General features: G+C 37.9%; 1 protein-coding gene across 1 annotated transcript in view; it reads left to right on the top strand.

Annotated features, from left to right (window-relative positions):
• The window catches only part of zfand3 (zinc finger AN1-type containing 3), a 192324-nt gene extending 179938 nt beyond the window's left edge, over window positions 1–12386 (top strand). The window contains 1 exon segment of the mRNA NM_001293125.1: window positions 9940–12386. Within this exon segment, the coding sequence (NP_001280054.1) occupies window positions 9940–10094 (155 nt within the window). The 3' untranslated portion in view covers window positions 10095–12386.
• The last annotated feature ends 1460 nt before the right edge of the window (window positions 12387–13846 follow it).

Below are 13846 nucleotides of genomic sequence, written 5' to 3'. Positions count from 1 at the left end.
AAGCCAACAGATTGTTCGAATGCACACACACGCACACATTCATGTAGTGTTGAAGTACACTAATGAAGTAGAAATAGTGCTACCAATAGCTTCTTATGTACTTTGAGTTTGGTTTTTTTTCAAGTCATGCAGGTAGTTCACCTGTCTTGTCTGAGATAAAGATCTTCTACCTTAATAATTTTAAATGTAATAAAACTTTGAGGGCAACTTTCTCTGTAGCAACATGAGAAGAATAAGTGCATTACTCCCGTTTGTTGTTAAATGCACCATATGTGTAATAGATGAAGTCAAAGTATCTAAAAATGGTATTACATGCACTAATTGATTATTTTTAAAAGCCCAAGGCTTCTGTATATCATGGCTTGGGACATTGTCCTACCTTTACGGCAAACCCCCCCCCCCCCAACACACACACACACACACACATAATTTGCATGCAAAACATCCAGGAAAAAAACCCACTATCTCCATCTTTAAGCAGGACTTGGAAAGATTCCAGACGTTTAGATCACTAAAAGTGTCTGCAAGTCAGTGTACATATTACTGCGCTAGATGCATTCACATTCTGATTCAGCATAAGTGTTCCCAATCAATATTCCATTTGTAAACAACCTTAATTTTGCATGGTTACTGCGCTTAGCTTTTTCAGGTGTTTTGACAGAGCACAATGGGCAGATTTTGGTACCAAAAGTAACTGATTTTGTAATCATGGATAATTAGAGAGGGTATAACTTAGGGTTCACTTAAATTTAGAGACACACAAGCAGAAATGTGTACATGAGGGGGATGGATGTCATTAGGACAACCCCACCAACAGTGCTAATTAAGTGCCTGCAGCTGTCTGGGTGAAATGTTGCCTAAGAGAAAGGAAGTTTTGCCTTCCCTTTCATTCTCCATCGTTTCCAACCTGAGCAGTGTTCAGCAGCAATGCGGGACACCTTATGCATATTTATACGCTAAGCCTCTATTAAAAATAGTTACCACCCTTGCAAGACTTACACAGTTGGTCCTCCATATCCATAGATTCTGTATCCATAGATTCATTTTTTAAAAAATATATACCATTTTATATAACAGACACACTTTTATTGTGCTATTGTACATAATGGGGTTTGAGCATCCACAAATTTTGGTTTCCATGAAGGGTCTTGGAAGTAAAGACTAGTGGATACCTACTGTATATTGAGCCCCCAATTAAAATGACTACTAACATTGTGAGGTTTATATAGTAATCCCCTATTTAAAATGGCTACCAATCTTGTAAGGTTTATTCAGTGAGCCCATATTAAAGATGTCTGGTACTGCTCCACTCCACCACATCCACCCAAAATGGTGGAGAGCACAGAGATCATCGAGTTGGTACCATCATCATCATCATCTATTTCCAGTACTGACCTAATTGTTGGGGTTGAATTTTTGTCATAACATTTTTGATGAAAATATATACTGTAATTCTGTACACATGCACACCTACTGCATTTTCTACTTGGAAAGGAGATCCATTGTTTATAAAGTCTTTGCACCAAAAAAAAATTGTTTGCTCTTTGATTGAAAGAGCTCTGAAAAATGGCTACCTTCAAAAGAACAGAAAGTGAGAAGACACATTATTTTCTGTATAACGGTTTTGTCATCTTTTCTGCAATACTCCTTGTCATCTTACATGAGCATCTGGGATCAGAAAACTAATTTTGTTTCTAGGAGTAAATTGCTATCACTGCCTAACCTTTCCAAGAGCTTTGAGGCATGAACTTCTTTTTTGCATTCTAGATATCAGATGGAAATGTTTGCCATGTGATTCCATTACAAGCATTCTTGCCTGCAGCCTAGCAGTTACTTCAGATCTAAAGCAAGATCAGATAGACTCAGGGAAATATTCCAGGCATCTTTGTATATTCCTTTTCTCCTGCTGTGATTGTAGTTCAGTTATGATTTCTCTAGTAGCTCCAAGTAAGTTTGCATTGGGGGGAGGGGGAATCCCTTTCTGTTTTTCAAAATGCTTTGAACAGAAGAGCATATGAGCCAGAGTCACCAAACTATTTGAATACCTGTTGTGCAGCTCTGTATGAATATCACTGGAAGGAAATGAATTGCTGTGGGGCCTGCTGATTCCATCTACAGCAGTTTGGTTTTAACATGAGCACAAATGAGCTGATACTTCCCTCTAGGATTTTATTTCAGGAGGAGAGTGCAACTGGGTTTTTTTTGTTTTGTTTTGTTTTGTTTTTTGGCAGAATATCATCATGGATCATTTGCCTTAAGGTTTATCAAAAATGTATTTCAGTAAAAGTTTCTTTGGAATTACTCACACAAGTGATTTAACTTAGAAAATCCCCTAAATTTTTATTCCATAATAAATATTCGGAGATATATTGCAAACTTAAATAATCTTCAAGGTTATTTTTAAAGTTGCTTTTTAGTCCCGTCCCCCCAAAACAACCACTTTTCAGAGGTATTTGAAAATATTCCAGAGGAATTCCATGATGAAAACCCTAATGAAGAATCAGCCCACTGACTTCCAGTTGTGGCATTTCAAATGAAGATCCATTCATTGTTCTTGCTTGTCTCAAATGTCTTGTATGGGAGGGAAAAGAAGGGCCTTGGTTTGTCTGCTTTACTTCCAGAAATGTGTTGACAGTATTGATTTGAAATGTTGGCGTTGGAGTGAGGATGGTACTGGGCAGAGTGAAGGATCATTAAAATGGAATACTGCCTTAGTAGCACACAGTGTTCATGTGGAAAAGAGAGGAAGCTTTAATTACAGTTTATATAAAGATGGAGCTGTCTAAAAGAAGACAGTCAGTGAAAAAGATTTATCTAAACCAGGGGTCCCCAAACTAAGGCCCGGGGGCCGGATGCGGCCCTCCAAGGTCATTGACCTGGCCCCCGCCCTCAGTTTTAGACTTAGGCTCGCCCTAAGTCTGAAATGACTTGAAGGCACACAACAACAACAATCCTACTTAACTTGACTATCTCATTGGCCAGAAGCAGGCCCACACTTCCCATTGAAATCCTGATAGGTTATGTTGGTTAAAATTGTTTTTATTTTTAAATATTGTATTGTTCTTTCATTTACTAATATTGTGCTATGGCAATAATATAATATATTGTGTATACATATAACATTGATAATACAGTAGAGTCTCACTTATCCAAGCTCACTTATCCAAGGTTCTGTATTATCCAAGGCAGTCTGCCTTTTAGTAGTCATTGTTTTTGTAGTAAATGTTGCAATGTTTTGGTGCTAAATTTGTAAATACAGTAATTACTACATAACATTACTGTGTATTGAACTGCTTTTTCTGTCAATTTCTTGTGAAACAAGATGTTTTGGTGCTTAATTTGTAAAATCATAATGTAATTTTATGTTTAATAGGCCTTTTTCTTAATCCCTCCTTATTATCCAAGATTTTCGCTTCTCCAAGGTTCTGCCAGCCTATTTATCTTGGATAAGTGAGACTCTACTATAATATTATAATGTAAGACAATATAATATTTATTTATTACAGTATTTCTACCCCCGGCCTTCTCACCCAATAGGGGACTCTGGGCGGCTGATAATAATAATAAGACAATATAATAATATTGTATAATATAATAATATTAATTATATATTATATATTAAATATAATATTACCAATAACATTACAGTATAGTGGTATAGTACAATATAGAAATATTTAATGCTAATATTGTGCTATGCTAATAATATAGTATATTGCATGTACATACAACTTGTAAGCCGCTCTGAGTTCCCTTCGGGGTGAGAGAGAGTGGGGTATAAATGTAGTCAGCAAACAAATAAATAATTGTTGGGGGGTGTTCGCACTACAAATAAGACATGTGCAGTGTAAAATTTGTTCATTTTTTTTTCCAAATGATAATTCGGCCCCTCAACAATCTGAGGGACCATGAACCGGCCCTCCACTTAAAAAGTTTGAGGACCCCTGATCTAAACTGTTATGGGAGCTCTGTTAAGCAAGACTGTAACATGGTTTTATTTCCTTTTAGAGCAGTCTGATGGAAAGTGTGCATGGCTCTATGTTAGCGTCATTTGCCAGATTTAATGCTGGCATGGCCCAGTAACTGTTTTTGCAATGGAAACCTTACTATTATGTACTTCTATTGTAATATTTTGCTGATTTTACTGGCAGGTGAACTTTAAACAAAGTTGATTGTTGATTATAGTTCATAGTCTACTTATTGAAACAGTGTTTGTTGTGCATGGATAAGTTACATATCCCTTTGGAGCAGATGTGGAGGAAATGCAGGGGATGAGGACAGGAAAGATTCATCACTCAAGTGATGTCGGCTTTTTAAATTGCTTTTTTGCTACAGAAAAGCTTCAGTGTGTTACCTCTTTTATACTTTCTAACATTTTATTTTTGGAAATGTGTTCCTTATTCTTTTCACCAACCTAGAAATGACCAAACTGAATTTGCAGTACTTAATAATAATAATAATAATAATAATAATAATAATAATAAAAAAACTTTATTTATATCCCGCCACCTTCTCCCCACAGGGACTCTGGGCGGCTTACATGGGGCAGTGGCCCAAACAACATAAGAACAAAATATAAGCAACACAATAAATCACAATATAAAAAGATAAAACAGTAATACAATATATCAATATAAACAACAATACAAGATAAAAATTTCATTTAAAACACATAAATGGTAAGACCGTAATAAAAACAGGATAAATTATTAAAAACCTACTGGGGCTAATTAATTAATGACTATCTCCGAAGGCCTGCCGAAACATCCAAGTCTTCAGTTGCTTCCTGAAGGAAGGTAGAGAGGGAGCCAACCTAATCTCCCTGGGGAGGGAGTTCCAGAGTCGGGGAGCCACGGCCGAGAAGGCCCTCTCTCTCGTCCCTACCAAACACAGTTGTGAAGAGGGTGGAAGTGAGAGGAGGGCCTCCCCGGAGGATCTCAGCGATCGGGTGGGTTCATAGGGGACGACGTGGTCACGAAGATAGGCAGGTCCCGAACCGTTTAGAGCTTTATAGGTAATAACCTGCACCTTGAATTGGGCCCGGAAAATTATCGGCAGCCTTAGTATTACTTCTGGAATAAAAAGTTGCATTATCCAATGAAAGCCATGGAACAGTGTTTACAAAATATATAGCATAATTGAAGGGTTTTGTTTAGTATTGAGATAGACTTTGAAAGAAAAGGAAATAAATTAAATTCAGGTTTCTCTAGTTTTTACATTATTTGACTGTATTTGTCAATCATATAATCATATAAATGGGCATTAATAATCTGTCAAAACCTTAAAGAAAAATTGACATTCTGTAGCATGAATAATTGTTAAACGATATTTCTGCAAAATGTCGTAATATTTTCATTTCAGAAGTCCCCATATCAAGGGGGGAAATATATACTTTGGTACAGAATATCTAGTTTTATTTCCAAGGTGATTCGCATATGGGCTGGTTTGCATATGGATCAGGATTTTAGTCTGAATTTTAAAGGAGCTGAACCTTATGCCAAGATAAATTCAGAACCTTAGGATTCAATTTTAAAACCAAAGAGTATTCATCATTCCTCTGGCATGTGACTTACCACACCAGCCCCCACTGTTTCATTCTACATTTGTCCACCGCCTTTTCAAAAATATTTTTGACATGTCCCTTGGTTCCAGCACAGATCAGGGTCAGTGATAACTTGTGTGGATCAGTAGTAAAATATAAAGACAAATAAAAACAAACTGCAAACTCAACCTATACCGGTTGCAAGTTAATTTTAGTAATCCTCCACCTTATTAGGAAAGAAGATGGGATCAGTCGCTGGGTAGGAGTGTTCTCTTTTCAAGTATTGTATAAATGTGCTAAGCTTAGACTTTAGCATTCTAAAAAGCCTGCAGTGACACACTTTATTGGATAATACAGCACACATCACAGGCACATAGCTATCAGAATTATTTGTGAATGAAATCAACAGTGTGATAGTGCAGCTAAGAAAGCCAATGGGATTGTAGGCTGCATCAACAGGAGTATAATGTTGAGATCAAGAAAGATCATCATCCAACTCTGTTCTGCTTTGGTCCAACGTCACCTGGAATAATACTGTGTCCAGTTCTGGGCAACACAATTCAAGGAGGATATTGACAAACTAGAAGCTTGTCCAGAGAAAAGCAACCCAAATGATCAAAGGTTTGGAAACCAAGCTCTATGAGAAACGGCTGAGGAAACTGGGATATGTTCAGCTTGGAGAAGAGAAGGCTGAGAGGGGACATGATAGCCATGTTGAAATATTTGAAATAATGCGACATTGAAGAGAGAGCAAGCTTGATTTCTGCCGCATTAGAGACTAGTATACAGAGCAATGGATTTAATCTTCAGAAAAAGCGATTCCACCGAAACATTAGGAAGAACTTCCTGATAGTAAGAGCTGAGGAATACACTGCCAAGGAAAGTGGTAGGGACTCCTTCTCTGGTCATTTTTAAGTAGAGGTTGAATGGCAATCTTTCAGGAGTGCTTTGATGGTGTTTTCCTGCCTTGGAAGGGGGTTGGACTGGATGGCCCTTGTGGTATCTTCCAACTCTATGATTCTGTGATCTCCTTAACATTTTTAAGTATTTGCGGATTAAAGGTGCATATTGGTCAATCAAAACTTCACATCACTAGATACTGTAAAATTTCATATGAGAGGTGAAGAGAGCTAAAGCAAAACTGTGTATAGGAATAATAGTGTCATTACTCCGGTTAGTTTAAAAACGGCTTCAAATTCCATTTTTAATTAAATGAATATTTTATTAATTAAATTTGTTATTTTATATGAACTGCAGATTATGGATGATTTTATCTGCTGTGCACTTTTTGTCAAAAACAATGAAAAATTGATGACAGCTAGCAGTATTTCCACTAGGTTGGGGCTAAATTTAAAATGCCAAGAATTTTAAATTTAGATGGGAAGTTTAGCTCTGTTCCAATCGCATAAAACTCCATGTATGAGTCAAGGCCAGTTTTGTGGTCAAAATCAGTGCCACCCTATGGGCCACTTGTCCCTAGCAGCTACTTCTATATTCCCTCCCAAGCATTCAGAAAGTTTAGAAGTGGTGCTGTGTCAGAGAGAGTACAGGAGGCTGGTGATTATTTTAGATGTTTCCAGGATAGACTAAAGTCTTGCATTTTGTCACTCTTTTCAGAAAGGGGGATGGATGATTTCTTTTGTTAAGAGTTACACTAACAGTGTTTTCATTGATTTAAGCCATGGGTCCCCAAACTTTTTAAACAGGGGGCCAGTTCACGGTCCCTCAGACTATTGGAGGGCCGGACTATAGTTTTTTTAAAAAAAAACTGGGAACAAATTCCTATGCACACTGCACATATCTTATTTTGAAGTTAAAAAACAAAATGGGAACAAATACAGCGTCAATGTTAATAATAATAATAATTATCATCATCATCATCATGAAAATAATAAAGAGGGTTGGAAAAGACCCCTTGGGCCATGTAGTCCAGCCCCCTTCTGCATTTGTCCCCTAAAAGCACAAGCAAAGCACCCCTGGCAGATGGCCACCCAGCCTCAATGTTAGTAATATAAATCTTTGTTTTAATTTCTGATTTATCATCTTCTTGTGTTTTAAACTGTGTATATTGTTTAATGTATTTGTGCTGTTACTTTTGTAACGTTGTGAGCCGCCCCGAGTCCCCACGGGGAGATGGTGGCGGGGTATAAATAAAGTTTTATTATTATTATTATTAATACAGTAGAGTCTCACTTATCCAACATAAACGGGCCGGCAGAATGTTGGATAAGCAAATATGTTGGATAATAAGGAGAGATTAAGGAAAACCCTATTAAACATCAAATTAGGTTATGATTTTACAAATTAAACACCAAAACATCATGTTACACAACAAATTTGACAGAAAAAGTAGTTCATTACCCAGTAATGCTATGCAGAAATTACTTTATTTACGAATTTATCACCCAAATATCATGATGTATTGAAAACATTGACTACAAAAATGCGTTGGATAATCCAGAACGTTGGATAAGCGAATGTTGGATAAGTGAGACTCTACTGTAATAACAATAAAAATAATATCAAGGGTTGGAAGAGACCTCTTGGGCCATTTAGTCCAGCCCCCTCCTGCCTTTGTCCTCCACAAGCAAAGCACGCCTGGCAGATGGCCACCCAGCCTCAATGTTAGTAATAATAACAATAAAAATAATATCAAGGGTTGGAAGAGACCTCTTGGGCCATTTAGTCCAGCCCCCTGCTGCCTTTGTCCTCCACAAGCAAAGCACCCCTGGCAGATGGCCACCCAGCCTCAATGTTAGTAATAATAACAATAAAAATAATATCATGGGTTGGAACGGACCCCTTGGGCCATTTTGTCCAGCCCTCTTCTGCCTTTGTGCACCATAAATTAAATAATAATTAAAATACCTTTGTAAACACAAGCAAAGCTCCAACTCCAACTCCAGGCAGGCACAGGGCAAGGAAGGAGGTGGGAAAGGCTTGTGCAGGGAGGGAGGAGTCAGGAATGGCTGCAAACGCTTTTGCAGGGAGAGGTCAGAAAGGAGCTGCAATGGCTTGTGCAGGGAAAGGATGGAATGGCGGCATGCACCTTTCTCAGGGGGTGGGGGAGGAAGCCACTGCCATGGGGGCCGGATAGATGCCTTCCAGGGGCCGCATGTGGCCCGCGGGCCGTAGTTTGGGGACCCCTGATTTAAGCTTTTGAGGTTGATTTTTTTTTCCTAAAATGTCTAGACTTATACATGAATATTTAAGGTATTTCCCCCTTTGGATGCTGCTAGTGTTGCCTACTTACAGGATTTTGCATTCAAACTTAATTGTGCGTGTACAAATATCTCATTAATTTTAGAAATCAAAATGTATCAAATGCTTATGTTTAAGGAGATTTTTTTTCCTTTCACTTTTGTATGTGAACCAGAAATTATTCTGATAATCCTGAGAAACGGTTTTATCATAATCAGTAGTCAGATCATTTCACACTGATTAAAGGTGGGTGTTTTTACAATATAAACCCCACTCTTCTGTTTTGCTTTGCACAATAACTAACAAATAATAATAATTTAAAAACAAGTTAGAGCAGCAAAAGCAATAAATATACAACAAACAACAGCAAAATAAAATAATTTAAAGTTTATTTACAAAAGACTTGGCATCACATGTCTATGATAGCAAGCACCATATGTGCTCTTTTGGGAAGGTCATTCCCTATGCAAGGTGCCTCAAATGAGAAAGTACTCTTTCTAACTGTTATTTAACTCACCTCAAGAGGGGCTTCCAGAGAAGGGAGTCCAAAGATATCTTCATTATGATGCTAATTTCTATGGAAGAAGCATTCTTTTCTTTACTAGTGAAATAGCAAAATATATTTCTTTCAGCTCCTCTCAGACCAAAGCACAAATTGTAGTCTAGTAACACGTTGCCTAGATATCTTCAAAAGCAGCTTGGTGGTTAATGTATGCATGGGCAAACTAATTAATTGTACAAACTCCTCCACCAGTCAGATCCACTCAGACGCTGGCATTTATGTCAGAAGGTGAATTGTCCACTCACACATCCATCCACTTGCACCTTCATGAGATATTATTCTTGGGCTCAGTCTGGTTGGTTGCAAACAATACCAGAAACAGCAACTCAATGCGGAGATTGCATGTTCAGATGAGCTTGTTATTCTGAAATTTTGAAGGAATGCAATGGACATTTTTTTCTAGCTGTGAATATTTTGAACTGCTAGGGTACTTTTAAAAAGTATTCCTTGTAAACCCAATATAGTGGATAGAACTGTCCTAAACAGTGAAGTAATGTGCAGTATGCTTGTTTATACAGAAATGAATTTGCCCCCATAATTGCTTGTATAATCTCCATTACTTTGTAGAATTTCTGTTATTAATACAGTATTTTCTTCTGTCTCCTCCCTTTTCCCTACTCTTCTCTTCCTCTAGGTTATGTGTTCTGTATGTTACATCGCCTGCCTGAACAGCATGATTGCACGTTTGACCACATGGGACGTGGGCGTGAAGAAGCCATTATGAAAATGGTGAAACTGGACCGTAAAGTGGGAAGATCGTGCCAGCGCATTGGCGAGGGCTGCTCCTGAGTTGCAAGACTCTCTACAACCAAATGCCGTTCTCTTAGTTCACTAATGTTAGCCTTATTTAGGACAAAGTCAGCCAGACACCTTGTACTGGGCAAGTTTCAGACTACAGCCAATCAATTTCCTTTCTTTAGCCAACCATCCTGGTACTGTAGTGTAGGGGTTAATGGTGATTGACATTGATTTCTGGCTGGTTGTTAAGGTGCCTGCTAGCCACTGTATTAAAAAAATGAAGAAATATTTTTGAGCATGGGTAGTGGATTTTGACAGATATCTAAAGGCTTCTATTATTGCAGGAATCAAGCTCTTTAAAAATGAAAAGAAAAAAAGCCTTATGCTGGTAAACTTCCAGCTGAGTAGAAACTGATGTAAAAGACTGCTGTATACACACTCTGTAGAAGATAGTCCCCTAATAGCCTGGTTTTCCTTTCCTCGTATCTAGTAACGTGGAAGGGGTGAAACTCCACTTAGAATAAGCAGTGTAGCTGCTGAACCCAGAAGACATAAATGGTCACTTTTACCATCTTAATATACATCTTCTGAGGTTAAGTAGCATCACCAGCATCAGGGACTCTCTTGAAGTGGGAACATCTTTTATGGAAAACCACAAAGATTGGGGACAGGTTCTTATGACAAGTTTTATATCAAACATACTACAGGGATACTATTTCTTCACTTGGTTGGAGGAAGAGGATGTTGCTCTAAAATTAGCTCCTTTCTGGAACAAGCAGTACACAATGTGCATTTTCTACACAGTATCTACACATTTCTTCAGTGATGTGATCGGCCAAAACTGATTGGCTCTTGTTTGCCTTTTGCTAAGTCCAGGTATCTGATAATTGATCAAATAAGGCTAATCCACAGCACAGTAGCCATGGCTGGATCCTTCAGATTGACTTTCTGTAGCTGTAGAGGGGTAAAGGACATTATGTAACAAACAGAATTCAGTAACAGTATTGAGGGACAACCAGGAAAATCACCCATTATTGAACTGATTTGTATGCCTCACTTCCAGTATGTTACAGAGATAATCAAATTGGCTGTTCCCAGCCTTGTGACTATGCAGCTCAGTACTCTCAGTCAAGGTCTCTGCCCATCATCTGTTGTGAACGCATTGCATACAATTGGGACTCGCCAGATCTGTTCTTCTGAACTGCAGTTCTGTATGTGGCCTGTCAATCTCATTGAGTTGAACTGTGCAAACTTGCCATGTGCAATGACAGGAAAATGGCATTGTCTCCAGCTACAGACAAAGTTTCTATGGGAGCCAAGAATCTGTGCTGAAGGTGGCCTAGTGTGGAATCTTTTCTCCCAAAATCAGTTAGTTCTTCATTAGCAAGTGATAATTAGGTATATAGTTGGGAGTGGGGAGGGAGGGCTGCTGCAGAGGTTGTTTTGTCTCATACTTAAGTTGTATTAACCCACTCAATGAGTGAATTACCCTCCTGGCACTCTAAAAAAATGTGGGGTTGAGCAGTAAGTTACTGACTTCCATTTGTTGTGAAAGAAAATTACTGGTTTATCGGCTGAATTGTGTTTTTTTCTGATAGCCAGCTATGGCCTGTGAAGGAGAGTCAGCCTTTGCCTGTATTACAGCAATGCAAATTAGCAATGAAATAAATGAAATCTGCAATATATCACCATGCTAAACTTCAAAATGGAAAAGCCATTCTGTGTTGTATTCAAGGCATTGAAATCGGCAATGGAATTTCCAGCTGCATATTCTGTTTCCTAAGGAAGTACTCCCCTTTCATCAGTATAAGGGGGAAATCAGACGATTTTCTTTGTGTTTGCCATGAAGAGTTTTAAAAACCATGGACTTCAGCTGCTGCCGCGCTATGCACTTTCTTCCCTTCTAAAATTTTAGCATAGCATTTGATGGACATTCTGACTGATACACAAGACTTTTGCAGATTAATTACAAAGATGCTGTTTTTCCCTTGTTAATCCTTTCTTTATCCCTATTGCAAGTGCACAGTTGGTTTCAAGGTGGCTCTTGAGCGAACACTACTCAAAGTTCATGTGGATTATGGACAATGTTCACTTTAAAAAATATGGGGGTTGTTCCTTTACAGTATCTGTTCTGTGAAGTTTGTTAAACGTAAAGAAAGCTTAAGTTCTTGTATCTTTAAAGAAAATCTTATTTAACCCTTTTTTTGTGTTCTAGATTTACTTACACATGTAGCCTAGAACTCAGTTTTAGTTTAACATTGTGGAAATATTAAAAGGATTGTAATTCTTTTTCCTCCTGCTTAAAAGAAACAAAACCATTAAACAGATCAGATTAAAGTTTGAATTCTTCTCTGAGTTTTGCAGAATTCCTGCTATGTCCTGATACTTTTAAAGCAATCACATACAGGGAGAAGAGAAGTTGATATCGTTCCCCGTTACTATTTCACAGTTTTCAGATCTAGCCATTTGTATTGAGATAGCTTGTGGAGACACTTAAACACAAGTGAGCCAACACTGAATTTATGTTCTGATACCTAAAATAGTTAGCCAGTATGGAGTTTGGTATGTTGCACTGTGTTGAAAATAATCTTGACTGTCAAAACACTGGATACTTCCAGGAGCCAAATACATATTGTCTGTTCACTGATATCATTGATGTCGGACAGCAACAACAATGTGTCATTCTGTAGTAGATGTTCTGAACTCATTTTAACATCAGCTTCACCTGAGATGGTTAAATGGCTTATAAAACAGGAAGAAGAAAAATCCAGATTCAGTCCCTGCACTGAGATTTTAAAAGGTCGCCTACAGAAGGAGATCTATATACCTATATTTTAGAAAAGTGGGTATTTGTGTGTGCCTATGTGAAACATTTACAGTTTGAGCCTTTTTCCCCATCAAAAGAGTTTGAGATTTTCAGAAGAATTCTTGTTTCAAAGATACAGGTATACCTCAATTAACAAAGTACTTGTGTGTTCCTGGACATTGATATATTTATCAGGAAATTTAGTGCCAGACTCAGACACAACATGAAAAGTATAGGAATGGTTTCCTGCACCATGAAAAAAGAGTTCAGCAGGAGTCACCAAATGTTTTAGCCAAAATAGTATGCACATATGAAATGAATCAACCAAATCAAGCAAGCCTTGCATAAATATACATAGATATTTTGAACCTCCAAAAGATGTCTTGAAGATTTCTACTTTGCTTTGAAGACTTCTATCATCCTTGTTATGATTTCCATTTTGATGGTCAAACTTATAAATCTATGATTTTCTAAACTGTTTGCAAATAGCTGGTGAGGCAATCTTATTTGCCTTCTCTCCCCCCCCCCCCCACCCCTCTGTTTTTCTATTTTCATTCCAACCAGGGATTTTTGGATTAATGCTACAATGGAATCAGCTAGAGAAGAACCCCATTATTTCCCAGTTGAAGTTCTTTGCATTGTTTATTGCAGACATTTTGCTGAAACCCAATACTGAACGTGTGTACTTCTCCAGCCCTCCACTTTGTAAAAGGGGCCTCCCTGTCAGGTATCGTTAACTGAAATATGCCTGTATTACTCTTGATTGTGGGCATAAATGTGGCAAAGCTTAAGAAGTTTTGTTACATAGATTCAAATAATTAAAGTTTGCTCTTCTGACCTTCCGATCTGTCTAAAACAGATACTTACTTCTCAACAATGTTAACTTTCAGTCTGTGAACTGAAGAGTCCAATATGTCCAATGCACTGATCTAAGTAACTATGTCAGTGGAAAAAACTAATTTCAGTTTTCACTGTTCATCAGAGGTATTGGCCACAG

This window comes from Anolis carolinensis, chromosome 1, assembly GCF_035594765.1.
Source record: "Anolis carolinensis isolate JA03-04 chromosome 1, rAnoCar3.1.pri, whole genome shotgun sequence".
In the NCBI taxonomy this organism is placed as follows: domain Eukaryota; kingdom Metazoa; phylum Chordata; class Lepidosauria; order Squamata; family Dactyloidae; genus Anolis; species Anolis carolinensis.
This window is presented reverse-complemented; position numbering and strand designations above follow the sequence as displayed.